Source organism: Glycine max, chromosome 1 (genome assembly GCF_000004515.6).
Source record: "Glycine max cultivar Williams 82 chromosome 1, Glycine_max_v4.0, whole genome shotgun sequence".
NCBI lineage: Eukaryota > Viridiplantae > Streptophyta > Magnoliopsida > Fabales > Fabaceae > Glycine > Glycine max.
The window spans coordinates 48,030,187-48,042,670 of NC_016088.4; the positions used below are offsets into that span (position 1 = coordinate 48,030,187).

General features: G+C 36.2%; 1 protein-coding gene across 3 annotated transcripts in view; it reads right to left on the bottom strand.

The window, feature by feature from the left end:
- Positions 1 to 1,187: 1,187 nt before the first annotated feature.
- Positions 1,188 to 12,484, bottom strand: part of LOC100790857 (exocyst complex component SEC6) — a 30,390-nt gene continuing 19,093 nt past the window's right edge. For all 3 annotated transcript variants that reach the window (XM_003516994.5, XM_006573368.3, XM_006573369.3), the window contains 12 exons: positions 7,874 to 8,014; positions 7,590 to 7,769; positions 7,236 to 7,319; positions 7,059 to 7,145; positions 5,460 to 5,504; positions 4,034 to 4,112; positions 3,499 to 3,568; positions 2,578 to 2,665; positions 2,370 to 2,459; positions 2,128 to 2,244; positions 1,840 to 1,902; positions 1,188 to 1,427 (listed from right to left, as the gene is read on the bottom strand). In XM_003516994.5, the coding sequence (XP_003517042.1) occupies positions 1,296 to 1,427; positions 1,840 to 1,902; positions 2,128 to 2,244; positions 2,370 to 2,459; positions 2,578 to 2,665; positions 3,499 to 3,568; positions 4,034 to 4,112; positions 5,460 to 5,504; positions 7,059 to 7,145; positions 7,236 to 7,319; positions 7,590 to 7,769; positions 7,874 to 8,014 (1,176 nt within the window). In that variant the 3' untranslated portion in view covers positions 1,188 to 1,295. The remainder of the gene's footprint in view (positions 1,428 to 1,839; positions 1,903 to 2,127; positions 2,245 to 2,369; positions 2,460 to 2,577; positions 2,666 to 3,498; positions 3,569 to 4,033; positions 4,113 to 5,459; positions 5,505 to 7,058; positions 7,146 to 7,235; positions 7,320 to 7,589; positions 7,770 to 7,873; positions 8,015 to 12,484) is intronic.

Consider the following 12,484-nt stretch of genomic DNA (forward strand, 5'->3'; position numbering starts at 1 on the left):
AATTTCAAAGAGAAGCTTTTAAAAAATGATTGACCGTTGTTGCATTTTAATTGGGTCACCTAATTTGTCAAAGATGGGGACGGGGAGCGTCGGAGTCTTCAGCATTTCTCTAAGTAATACATTATGTGCAACCAGCAAAAGGTACTAGTTCTCTGTGGTCTCCTCTAATACCTTATTAGATTTTACTGTTCACAAATGCAATATAATTGTGATCCCTTCTATGCTTATGTTATGGTTCTAAATTACAATCCACAACTTTACTTGTGATCACAATATTGTTGCAAAGCTGCATGCAACGGCATCAACACAAATACGATGTGAATTGCAATCACAATACTACAATGAATATAATAATTTAGATTTCAATCTTCTATTCTAACCGGCAAATGTCAATGATTAAATGGGTGTGACCAAATGAGGGATTAGAAGAGACTAAAACTTAAAATGAATGCAAATTTATATTCTTATAATAAAAGATGTTACAAAACACTAATTAATATATGTTACAAAATAATATATATATATATATATATATTAAAATAATTATATATTTTATCACTAATATTCTAACTCTCTAATATTTACATTATCACTGTTAGAGAGTGAAAAACATTAAACCTTTAATTAAAATTTTGTTAAGCAATTAGGACATTAACTTTAATAATCACTCTGTTTGATGATCATCTTTATAATTTTGTTTATGATTTGAGTTTGAACAAACTAATATTATGTTTGCTTGTTTTAATTAACTTATTTTTATTGAGTTATTATTATTAACATTTTACATAAATAAAGTACAAGTCACACGTGCAGGAATAGGTATATAAGTATGCAACAGGAATGAAAATTAAAATTGTTACTGTGCGAGTATGAAACCGATAAAGAGTAATATTTTTAGAAATGGGTATGGGGATGAGTATTATAAGATCCTATCTAGTGTCATTCCTAATTTAAAAAAAAAAACCCTAAATCGCACAGAACAAAAATATTCCCGGATTACATTCAGAACCTACGTGGTTTCCAACGTTAAGCAAACAAGATTAACTGTTTTAATTCTTTTGAATACAATCACCCAGAGAGGTAGGTAATCTTGAAAATGTCAACAGCACATTTGGTTCAAGGTAAAACTGAGAACGGGAGCTGAAATAAACTGAGGGTGTCATGAACTACGGACTTGTTTAAATGAATTTTACAAAACTTTTCTATTGACAGCAAAACATTTGGGAATTAGGCACAAGGAACAAATAATTTAACAGGCAAAACAAGCTATATGAATAACTGAATGGAATCGTACTTCAAGTGAGTTTACGCCAAAGCCCTCCCTTGGTTGCTGTTAGGCACTTCACCCGTCGAAAAACAAAACCTGCCTTTGGAGGTCTTCCATCGACAAGTGAATTCTCATATATCTCTTTGCACTCTTGAATGACCTTATTAACAAAAATAACATTTGTCAATTACAAAATCAATAATTTCTCCAGGCTCCATGAAATATGATTAATATGTAAAAGCCCTCTTAGATGTTGGGGTCAACCGGTTCCCCCCCACCCCAATGATGCCCATATAAATTGAGTCCAGTAAGTTGTGACAAAATTATACAACATCTTCCAAAAATAGATCCACTAGTAAAGTACAAACCATGTTAAATTGTTAATTTTTAGGTTGGGGAATATTTTCAATGAAGAAATTCCCATGCACTAAAAACAGAACAATTACAAACTCCTGCAGTCAAATTGATCATAAAAGAATAAACAAAACCAAATAAATGCTCTACTTATATTCTTATCTTCGAAGATATTTCTTGAATTCCGAGTTAAGCAAAAAACATTAAATTTCATTTACCTCCTTGGCATCCTTCCGAGGAATGCCCTCTCGTAGACCAACGAGTTTCTCTACAACTTCAGGCTACAGCACGAAAAAAAAAAAAAAAAGAAAGAAAAATACATTACGGTAGAAATCTTCATGTGCATTGCAATTTGAATCATAAAAATCTTTTAAAAGTTAATTCCCTAAGCAAGGAATAGACAGTGATAACTTGAAACACACTGCAAAAAATGTTTCAACTGCTTCAAGAACTCGTACTAGCATTTGTGAATGCAAAATTTGAAATTAGATTTGGCATAATTTTACCGGGCAGTCAGGTTGATGTTCGAGTATATTTGTATAGATGAGTGTAAAGGTATCCAGGCTCTCTGCTGAAGCAAGCTCCCTCAAGTCGCTGAGTACACTCACTCTGTTTTCAACTTTCTAATCCAACACGAAGGAAATTAGAGTAAGAAACTTGGGCAGTGTGCAAGCATTAACATATCTGGAACTGGCACAATATTGATGTTAGAGAGCAACAGTAACAAAATGTCTAAAAGGAAACTTACAGAAACACTGATATGTTCCCTAAAAAAATCCATGATAACCTCCTCATCTAGCCTCATCCGTTCAATAGTTTCTTCCTTAATGTAATTTTTCTGCAATTAAAATATCAGTGAGACAATTAAGTCAAAAAAATACAAAGTTGTTAGAATAAAATAAGCACAATTTTAGTACATAAATAAAGGCCAGCAATTGTTTTATTCACATCAGAACCTGTGTTAAAAGACGATCAACATAAACAACCACTGTTTCTTCCAGGCAGGCTTCAACAAATCTCCTAAAAGATCGTTCTTCAATGTACCTTGAATATATGGATAGTTGAAACTTAGTTTTCCTCAACAAACTAAATATTTAACAATCAAACTTCAAATAAATGCAATAGAAGCCATTCACACCAGCAACTTCATAAACAAACTTCAGATGTTATACACAGACACGGCAAATTTTATAGTTAAACTGCTATGATTAATAAAAAATAAATCAAGTATCACCAACCATAAATAATTTAGAAGCCTTTGTTTTAGTACAAGGCTTGTCTACAAACATACAAATTCACATCTATCATGCACTTTGAAATAGAATATATTTAAATGTTACTTGTGATTGTGATTTTATTGTTATTTTTTCTTGTGTTATACACACACACATACACATTAGGGATGTCTACAACAAGAAGTCCTTTTTTAATTCTAAGTGAGAAGAGCAAAGCAGGAACATAACCTTAATTGGATAATCAAGATTAAAATTTACTTAAAGAATAAAGACTACATTATCACTTGAAATAGTTACATGACTTTGTTTTAATCTCAATCATTCATGTAAATCAAATGGTCTACACTTGAAATACTTACTTATATTACTCTCATTCTCATAAAAAATACACCCTCACTTGTGTGTGAGTGTGTGGTAGTGGTGGGGATTTTCCATCTCATGTTATGATCTAGTGTTTTTACACTTCTATCTCTCTTGTCTAATCCAAGGCAGGATCAATGATTTTGACAACCCTGTTAAACCTTAAAATACACCCTCAGTAGCAAAAATAAAAAACAGAGAAAGCTGGCAGAAGTAATATGGCATTAGCACATATGGAAAAATAAACAAAGTCAAATTAATGAGACAAGAAAATATACTCACATTTTTACATCACCAAAATAATCACCAAATGTTGCAACCAGGTACTCAGTAACCTGCCCCTCACTCCATTCTGATAAATGCAAAGAAAATGAAAACTCAACTTTTGAATTAAATATGGTGCAAAAGTATTTAATTGATTAGATACAAAGAAAACGTAGTAAATTTCTTGTTAATACAATGAAGTTTAGCTATTGTACAGGATAATGCTGGATGGATACAGTAGTACACATTAACCCAAAAAAGCAATTACTTAGCAGAAAGTATCAAGTACAAGAACTGTAAACCGGTATTATCACACAAGCTATAAACAACTAGCAATATAATGCAGACTATTATAATTTGAAGTTAAAGACAATGTGCATTTCCTATATAAGTAGATGGATTTATTGCAGAATATTATAGAGTTCAAAAATCAGGAATACTGCTAAGAGACAAACTCATCCATCTACAAATCTGACCAAAATACAAGCCCTAGTAAAAGTTACAAGCATAAACCAGCATAGACCCAGCTAGGGGATGGTAAAAATTATTTTACCTTTCTGGTATAGCTTCACCAGCAACTCCTGGACCCCAGGATCTTCAAATATCACACTGACAGTTTGATGCACAGCTTCCTATCATCAAGAAGAAAATTCAATGTATCAGAAGTCAAATCTCTTCCAAAGCAAGAGATATTCATCAAAATGGTGATTGCATTGAACATGTCTAATTTTAATATGAAAATATGTAGTGCAAACTAGCAGAAAAAATGAAATCTGACATGTAAAAATTATAAACAAAAAATACACATGCTAGTGAGTGAATGAATTGACATATGGGTGTGTAAATCTACCCTCGCATTAGGTTGGAGCTTTGTGAACAAGGTCACCCATTTTAAAGGGAAGCCTGGTGAAACAATAAGTTGTTGCCTTTTTTATCTAGAAGTCACGGGTTCTGTTGGAAAAACCACCTAAATTGTGGTCATCCTAGATAGATGGGTGTGTTGAAAGTCCCACATGACGGGTAGCTAGGGGCAAAAGGGGGACATGTTGAAGTCCCACATTGATTATAGATAGTGCCGAGATAGACTATATAAGTGGGAAGCAATCGTCTCCTTACAAGCCAGTTTTGTAAGCTTGAATTAAACTCAACCCACGTTTTGACAGGTTCAAATCCTAAAAACAAACTCTCCTCTTGCACATATAAGGATGTGTACATCTAGTCTACCAAAACCCCATTAATTGAGAGCCTCATGCATTGACTTGTCTTCTTTTATTAGGAAGGTTGGTCACATTGATTTTCCTTTTTTGTTTTGTTGGTTTTTTTCCTGTTTTGTTCTTTTGTTCAGGAGAAATCATCATCCTTGCTCTCTTTGTAATCCATTATCTTCTTAATTAATTTCATCTTTTATCAGATAATAATAATAATCAAAATAATAACAAAAAATATCTAAATTGTAGCCAGATGACAACAGATAGTTGGCCACAACATTTTACACAATACTTAACATACAGTGATTTACAACTTTATTTATAAAGAGTGTAATTACTAATTACAAGATACTAAAAATATTTAAACAAAATCCAGGAAGAAGAGATTATGGCATATATACGGAAGAAGCCAAATCTGTCATTCACAGCTCTTGATCATTTCTAAACAGCTAGACAAGTCCATCCATAATCAATTTGTATTTGACAGAAAATGCACCATAACAGGTTTCCATGCATAATCGTGTGATCTCATGATTTGTATCACATGGAAACACTTGAGATCATTAAAGCAAAAACTGTGAGGAAACTGATACATACAAATATGTTATAAAGATAATTTCAGGAAATTCCATCAAGAAGAAAAGCTTGTAGAAGTTAGAGAGGATGAATGCCAGTTAAAAGCATCAATACCTTGTTGAACAATTGCAGTAGAAAAACAACACACGCACACCAGAAAAGTATCAGAATAAAAGATTGTCCACCCTTTCATACCTTGGCTACCTCAAGAAAACCCTTACAGGTATCTTCGAAATTAACCTGTAGTGAAACAGAAACACAAATAAATAGAGTCAAGAAAATGATTGGCTAATTAATCATAATTTCTAATACCAGGCCCCCAAGTTAGCACATAGATCGATGCAGGAAGAAGTAACTGCAGCATGATGGTGCACTTAAATCATTAAGCAAATGAATTAGCTTTTGATCATCGATCAGTTGTTATATATTGCAATAGCAGTTTGGCTGGTTTTGAATGTGGATGAATATGCATCAGCAATTGATAGTCAAAATATTGCAATGGCCTGACTTTTCTTATTAGAGTTTAGTAGTTTTTGACATGCTTAACAGCTCAAGTGGAAGGATGCCTTTCACTCAGGGTGGTCAGAATACTCTTACACTAAGACCTGTTGTCTTCTGAAAAACTTCCTTTGGTATGTGTGTGCAAGCAGGGAAGAGAGAATTTTTTTTTTTTTTTATCAGCAAAAATACTAATATATTAGATATAAACAGCAGTACAGGAGGTACTGTACAAAATACACATCAACACCAGGGAAGAGAGAATTTTGTTAGCTAGGAGGCTGGAGTCTAGGAAAGTTCAGGGATCCAGAAGCATAGTTTTGGCAGCTAAATGATTACGTCGCTTTCCATTTGAGGTAACTTTATGGAACTAAGTAATTGAGATTACATATTTTTTAGAATAGAATGTGTAGGAAGTCAACCCAAAGTTTACTGTACTAATGTAAAAAAAAAAGTTTACTGTACTCATGTAAGTCCCTAAAAGTTTATTTCTAAGGGATCCTTATTTTTTACAACATTTCTTGGAACTTTGAGTTTTGGAAAACTAGTGAACTAAATAATCTTTCCATGATCTTACTAGATTCTACTCATCTCTCCAAACACAAATATTAAGGAGAACTAGCATTAGTAATTTCATAGTTTTGAAATCATGTTCTCTAATATGTCTTTGGATTCTACTGATGCATAAATGCACAATTATTATATGTTGATGAAGCCATTGCTTATATTTTGAATCTAATGCTGACTACAAAATACTGAATTAGGCAGCTATTAGCAGTGTTGGCAAATGGCAGCTATAGAGTTGCCATGACAGAATGGTGGCTCAGCTATAGAGCTTAGGCTCCATCTTTTCTTTCATTAATAATAATCTCTTGTTTATACTATTTTGTTCTATCAATTATTCAAATGGTTTCGAAAGGAACCAAGACTACTTTGGATAATAATGATTTGGATGGCTGAAAGAGAGGGGCTGGGAACATTGGGGAGTCACTACCACATCATCTAAGTGCATCCAAGGGAGCATGGACACAAAACGTAGAATCCTAATCTTGAGAGTCAACTCTAGAGAAGTACGTCATATTTTTGTTTAATAATTTTGTTAAAAATTCAGTGTAGTGTTTTTTTTTTTTTCGAGACAGACAGATGAAGCACATGTTTTCTCATCATTCACAACATGAACCAAGAATGAATATACCTGATGTTTCCAAAAAAAAAAAAAAATAAAGTACTTCAGTTCCAAAAGACTGTCAACAAAGTAACAGTTATCAAGTTAATAAATTAGGAAAAACAACAAACCTGCTCAGCATAGTTCTGTGGAAGGGCTTCTATGGTGCTATTACTTAGCTCCATTGCAAGGTCATAGCAGCGCAAATTGTTGTTAATCTAAATACGATGTTACATTGAATCTCATGTCAACAGAAAACAATCCTATGTTGAAACATACGCAACACTTAAGAGAAAAATTACACTAACCATAGCACATAAAGGTTCCAGACCAATTTCAGAAGCTGGTTCTTCAAGTCTCTTCTTTTCGGCTGCTTGAAAATCAATCATCACCTGTAAAAATATATAGTATAACCTAGGATACCAAGCTACTGAGCTAAGCAGTAAGCACTACACATTGTGCTGTGAGGAGCACTTCATGGATTTCTCGTGATATCCTCCCAATAATGATGAAACTTGAACACATTGTTAAACTCAAAAAAATTGCTTTCCAACTTCCAAGTTCTGTCCAGTTTACCTTTATTTACCTAGAGTTTATTTTTCGAAAAGATAAATTTATAATAAGCATCAGTTACTCTACATCTATGTCTTATCAGATATTACCTGAATGGTTGCCAAGGCAATTCTGTATAACATGAGATCAGTGCTATTATCCCGAACAATTTGTACTTGCTCACCAAGTATCCTGAAGAGATCAACAGCAGCTGGGGTATATAGCTTCCCATCTTCAGTTTTCTTTGGGGGCTGTGTTCTATCAGCCTCCAAAATATTCAGGTACCATTTCTATAAACATTAAGAATAAAGCTTAGTCTTTATGCATGATAAAGAAGTCACCCGAGAAACATCATAGATTACTAAAGCTAAATAAACAAGATATTCAGGATTACCCTAGTCGTAGCTTGCATTCTCTCAACATAAGAATTCATAAGAGGATCCATTGCACCACTCTCGGAGCACACTTGGGCTAGAGACTCATCAACTCCAAGCCCAATCAGATTATCTTGGTATTCAACCACCCAACCAGTTACCTGCTTCGTAATAAAACAAACATAAGCATAGATGTATTTTTTTCCCATAAAACATTCAGAGAGAAAAAGAAAATATAGAGAACAAAAAAAAATGATTACTAAATTTAGAAATGAAGCAATTATGCCAAAGAGTCTAAGACAAGTAATCAAATACTTCAATGATAAATATAGTTTTTTTTGCACAGCAAAAATCAGATAGTATTATATATAAATCAGTACTAGGTGTACTGGAAATAGGATAATAATATACAAGGCAGATTTGCCTAACCCATCCAACAGTTTTATAGTCACATTAGCATAAAACAAAAATGAAATAACCCCCTAAGACAGCTCCTCCTTCAAGTTAGTAGACCATTGGTTGAAGTGCGTATGAAAGTCTTTGTCCATGCATTTTAGCCATGACCAAGTCTGGAATAAAGCTTCGTCCATGACTTTTTCGGGGCTGAAAATCTGGTTGTTGAAAACCACTGAATTTCTATGCTTCCAAATAGTCATGGATAGAGCTATCCAAAGCACTTCCCATCTCTTGTCTATATATCTTTTGCTGTTCCAATGAGAGAATTGTATAAAATGATTTTTAGGGTCAATGGGGAAAGGGCCCACTCTACTAACCCAACTCAAAACCTCCCACCAAAGGCTCCTAGTTGTTGTGCAAGAAAACATGATATGACCAACTCTTTCCTCCTCTACATCACATAAAGGGCATCTATAAGATGGTAGAGCCACCTGCCTCCTTCTCAGATTAGCCTTAGTAGGCAATCTGTTTTTGAAGAGTCTCCAAGAGAATGCACTTGCTCTTGGAGGAATTTTCAGATTCCACATACTCCTGGAAACACTGTCTTCAGCAGCAGAGGTGCCATCAACCATCAAGAGATTGTATGCTGACTTTGTAGAATAAGACCCAGTAGTATCGGCCCTCCAATTAAGACAGTCCATACTAGATGGATGGATCTGAACATCAGCAATGTCCTCCATGAAAGCTGCCACCATATCGATCTCATGGTCAAAGAAATTTCTCCTCCATTGGATTCTCCATTCCCACCTGTTATCAGCAAATTGGCCCATTAGATTGATAGTAGAGTCTTGGTGAAGACTGATTTGATACAGAGCCGGATACTTGTCTTTGAGGGTGAAGTCATCCCCCCTCCACTTGTCCAACCAGAACTTAACCTTGGCCCCGTTACCCACCTTCCACCTCAAGTTACTGGTTAAAATATTATGATGCTGCTGCTGGAAGACAGATTTTAAGTCCCTCCACCAAGGAGAGATGTGTGCACTGTTTCTGCCATATAGTAAAGAATACCATCCTCCGTATTTTGACAATAAGATTCTTGCCCAAAGCTGATGCTGATTATTCGCCAAGTTCCAGCCCCATTTGCCAAGCAAGGCTACATTAAACTTGCTCAAGTCTTTAATTCCTAACCCCCCTCTGCTCTTAGGAAGGCAAACTATGTCCCATTTAACCCATGGAATCTTGGTTGTATCATTGTCACCTCCCCAACGAAAGTTTCTCTGAATAGAAACAATCTTATGAACTACTTTTTTGGGGATTCTGTAAAAAGACAGCAAGTAGATGGGCAATGTTGTCAAAACAGAATTGATGAGAGTTATTCTGCTCCCTATCGATAGACACCTGTGCTTCCAAGATGCCAATTTGGACTCAAACTTGTTGATGATTGGTTGCCAAACACTCCAGCTTTTAGGACTTGACCCCACTGGAATTCCCAGGTAGGAGAAAGGAGTGCCCATCTGACTGTAGCTAAGAAAGTGAGCTGCATCTCTACACCATGCCTCTGATTTACTCAAGCAACCAAACTGACTTTTAGTATAGTTGATCTTGAGACCTGAAGCCAGCTCATAGCATCTCAGAACATACTTTAAGACTCTAACATTGGCCGAATTTGCAGCTCCAAAAAACAAAGTGTCATCTGCATACTGCAGAATATTGACATCCTCCTTCATGCTTCCCACTTGATAACTGGTGAATAAATTCTTAGATATGGCTGTCCTCATTAGTCCTGTAAGACCTTCTGTTACCAAGTTGAAGAGAAAAGGGGCAAGGGGATCCCCCTGCCTTAGTCCTCTCTCGGGGACAAACTCCCTAGTGGGACTGCCATTGATTAAGATGGATACTGATGCACTAGAGAGACATCCATGGATCCACTTTCTCCACCTTTCACAAAAACCCATCCTCATCATCATATAATTAAGAAAGCCCCAAGAGAGCAAGTCATAAGCTTTTTCAAAGTCAACCTTAAAGAACATGCAGGGTTTATTTTTTGTTTTAGCTTCAGCTATGACCTCATTAGCAATCATCACTCCATGCAGAATATGTCTTCCTTTGATGAAGGCTGTTTGTCTTTCATCAATGAGATGAGGTAGAACGAGGGTCAACCTATTAGCCAAAAGCTTGGATACAACTTTATAGACACAACCTATGAGAGAGATTGGTCTATAATCATTGAGAGATTGGGGATCATTTCGCTTGGGGATAAGAGCTATAAAGGAGGCATTGCTTCCTTTTGGGAAAGACCCATTGATATAAAACTCATCCAAGAACCTCATGAAATCAGGCTTCAAGATCTTCCAAAACTGCTTGATAAAATTGAAGTTAAGGCCATCCGGGCCAGGACTTTTGTCTCCACCACAATCCCACACAGCTGTTGTAATTTCTGTTTCTGTGAATCTGGCCACAAGGGTTTCTTTCTCTCCTTGAGCAAGAGAAGGTAGCTGGACACCATCCAAGGTTGGCCTGTTAAGATTCTGCTCAGAAAATCTTTCTTTAAAATGATTAAAAGCTTCATTTTTAACACTACTAGGCTCTTGGACCCACACCCCATCTATGATCAATCCTTGGATAGCATTGTGTCTCCTTCTGTGGTTGATCATTTTATGAAAATAAGCAGAATTTCTATCCCCTTCTTTTAACCATTTCACTCTAGCCTTTTGCCTCAACATGGATTCGTAGGCATTAGCTGCATACCACAGCTGCTCCTGAAGGGATTTCTTAAGTTCCACTTCAGCTGGAGACAGAATTCTATCATTAATACCAACCTCCAAAGCATTCAGCTCTTTCTTTAGATCCTGGATCTTCTTAGCAGTGATAACTCCATTGGAATAACTCCACTGTCGAATGCAATCTTTAATGAACTTCACCTTTTGCTTGAGTGCATATCCTCCCCAGCCATTAGGATGATAATTATTCCACTTGAGAGCCACCATATCCTGGAATCCCTTATCCTGCATCCACCAGTCCATGATCTTGAAAGGCTTAGGCCCCCAATCAATGATTTTGGATCTCAAAAGGATAGGGCAATGATCTGAAAAATCCCTATCCAGCACAAACTGAGTGGTATCAGGCCAATGATCCAGCCAATTATCAGATAAGAAAAACCTGTCCAGCTTTCTCATGACACTCCCATTAGGTCTGTACCAGGTGAAGTTTCTGCCAATAGATCTGACCTCCTCTAAGGCCATATCTGAAATCCAAGAGTTGAATTCAACCATGCTAGAAGAGTTGCCCTCTGTCTGAGATGAGCTCACTCTCTCATGATGGTATCTTATCGAATTGAAGTCACCTAAGATGCACCACAATTCATCATGATAAGAGGATTTCAACTGCAGAAGTTCTTCCCATTGATTTCTCTTCCTTTGTAAATCACAGGGGGCATAGACATTGGTGATTATAACCTTATTTTCCTTTACCCACTTACCTTCCAGCAAAATAAAACCATTTCCCACAACCCTTCTATCCATCACATAGGATTCATTATTCCAAATACATAAAAGGCCACCAGCTACATTACTAGAGGGGAGACATTCCCAATTGACATGGCTATCCCCCCACAGGTATTGGCAAAGCTTTTTATCAATGGAGTCCTTTTTAGTTTCTTGAATACAGAGAATATCAACTTTGTTGGCCAGAGTTAACTTCCGAATGGCTGACCTCTTGACTCCACTACCCAAACCTCTCGAGTTAATAGACAAGATATTCATGCGTCATGGTGATGCTTTCCCATCTCTACTGCTACTACAGATGTGTTACAACTGCTATCCACTTCCCTCTTCTTCTTGACCATATTTGTAGTGTTCTCCGCAAAGGATAATCCTAAGTCTCTAGCTATCTCCCAGTGAGCATCATCCTCCACTCCATAATAATCATTGTTGAAGCTACTTGGTGAGATGGGGCTATGAGAAGGCCGCTCCTGAGTAGGGGTCAATGGGGCTGTATCTAAAGCCCGAGAAATGCCTCCTTCGTTGTTATGTTTGGTATTACTAACTGTACCCAGCTTCTCTGATTCACCCACTTCTCCAGTCTTATTAAAAACTGGGTTCAGATTTAATTGGGCCGTAGATTTTGCTGTTCCACACTCATTTTTTCTCCTATACACTTTGAAGACAGAGCTTGTTTTACCGCCATTTGTACCTGGGCCACTGTTTTCCAAGCCCAATATCTTCTTTACCCCATCC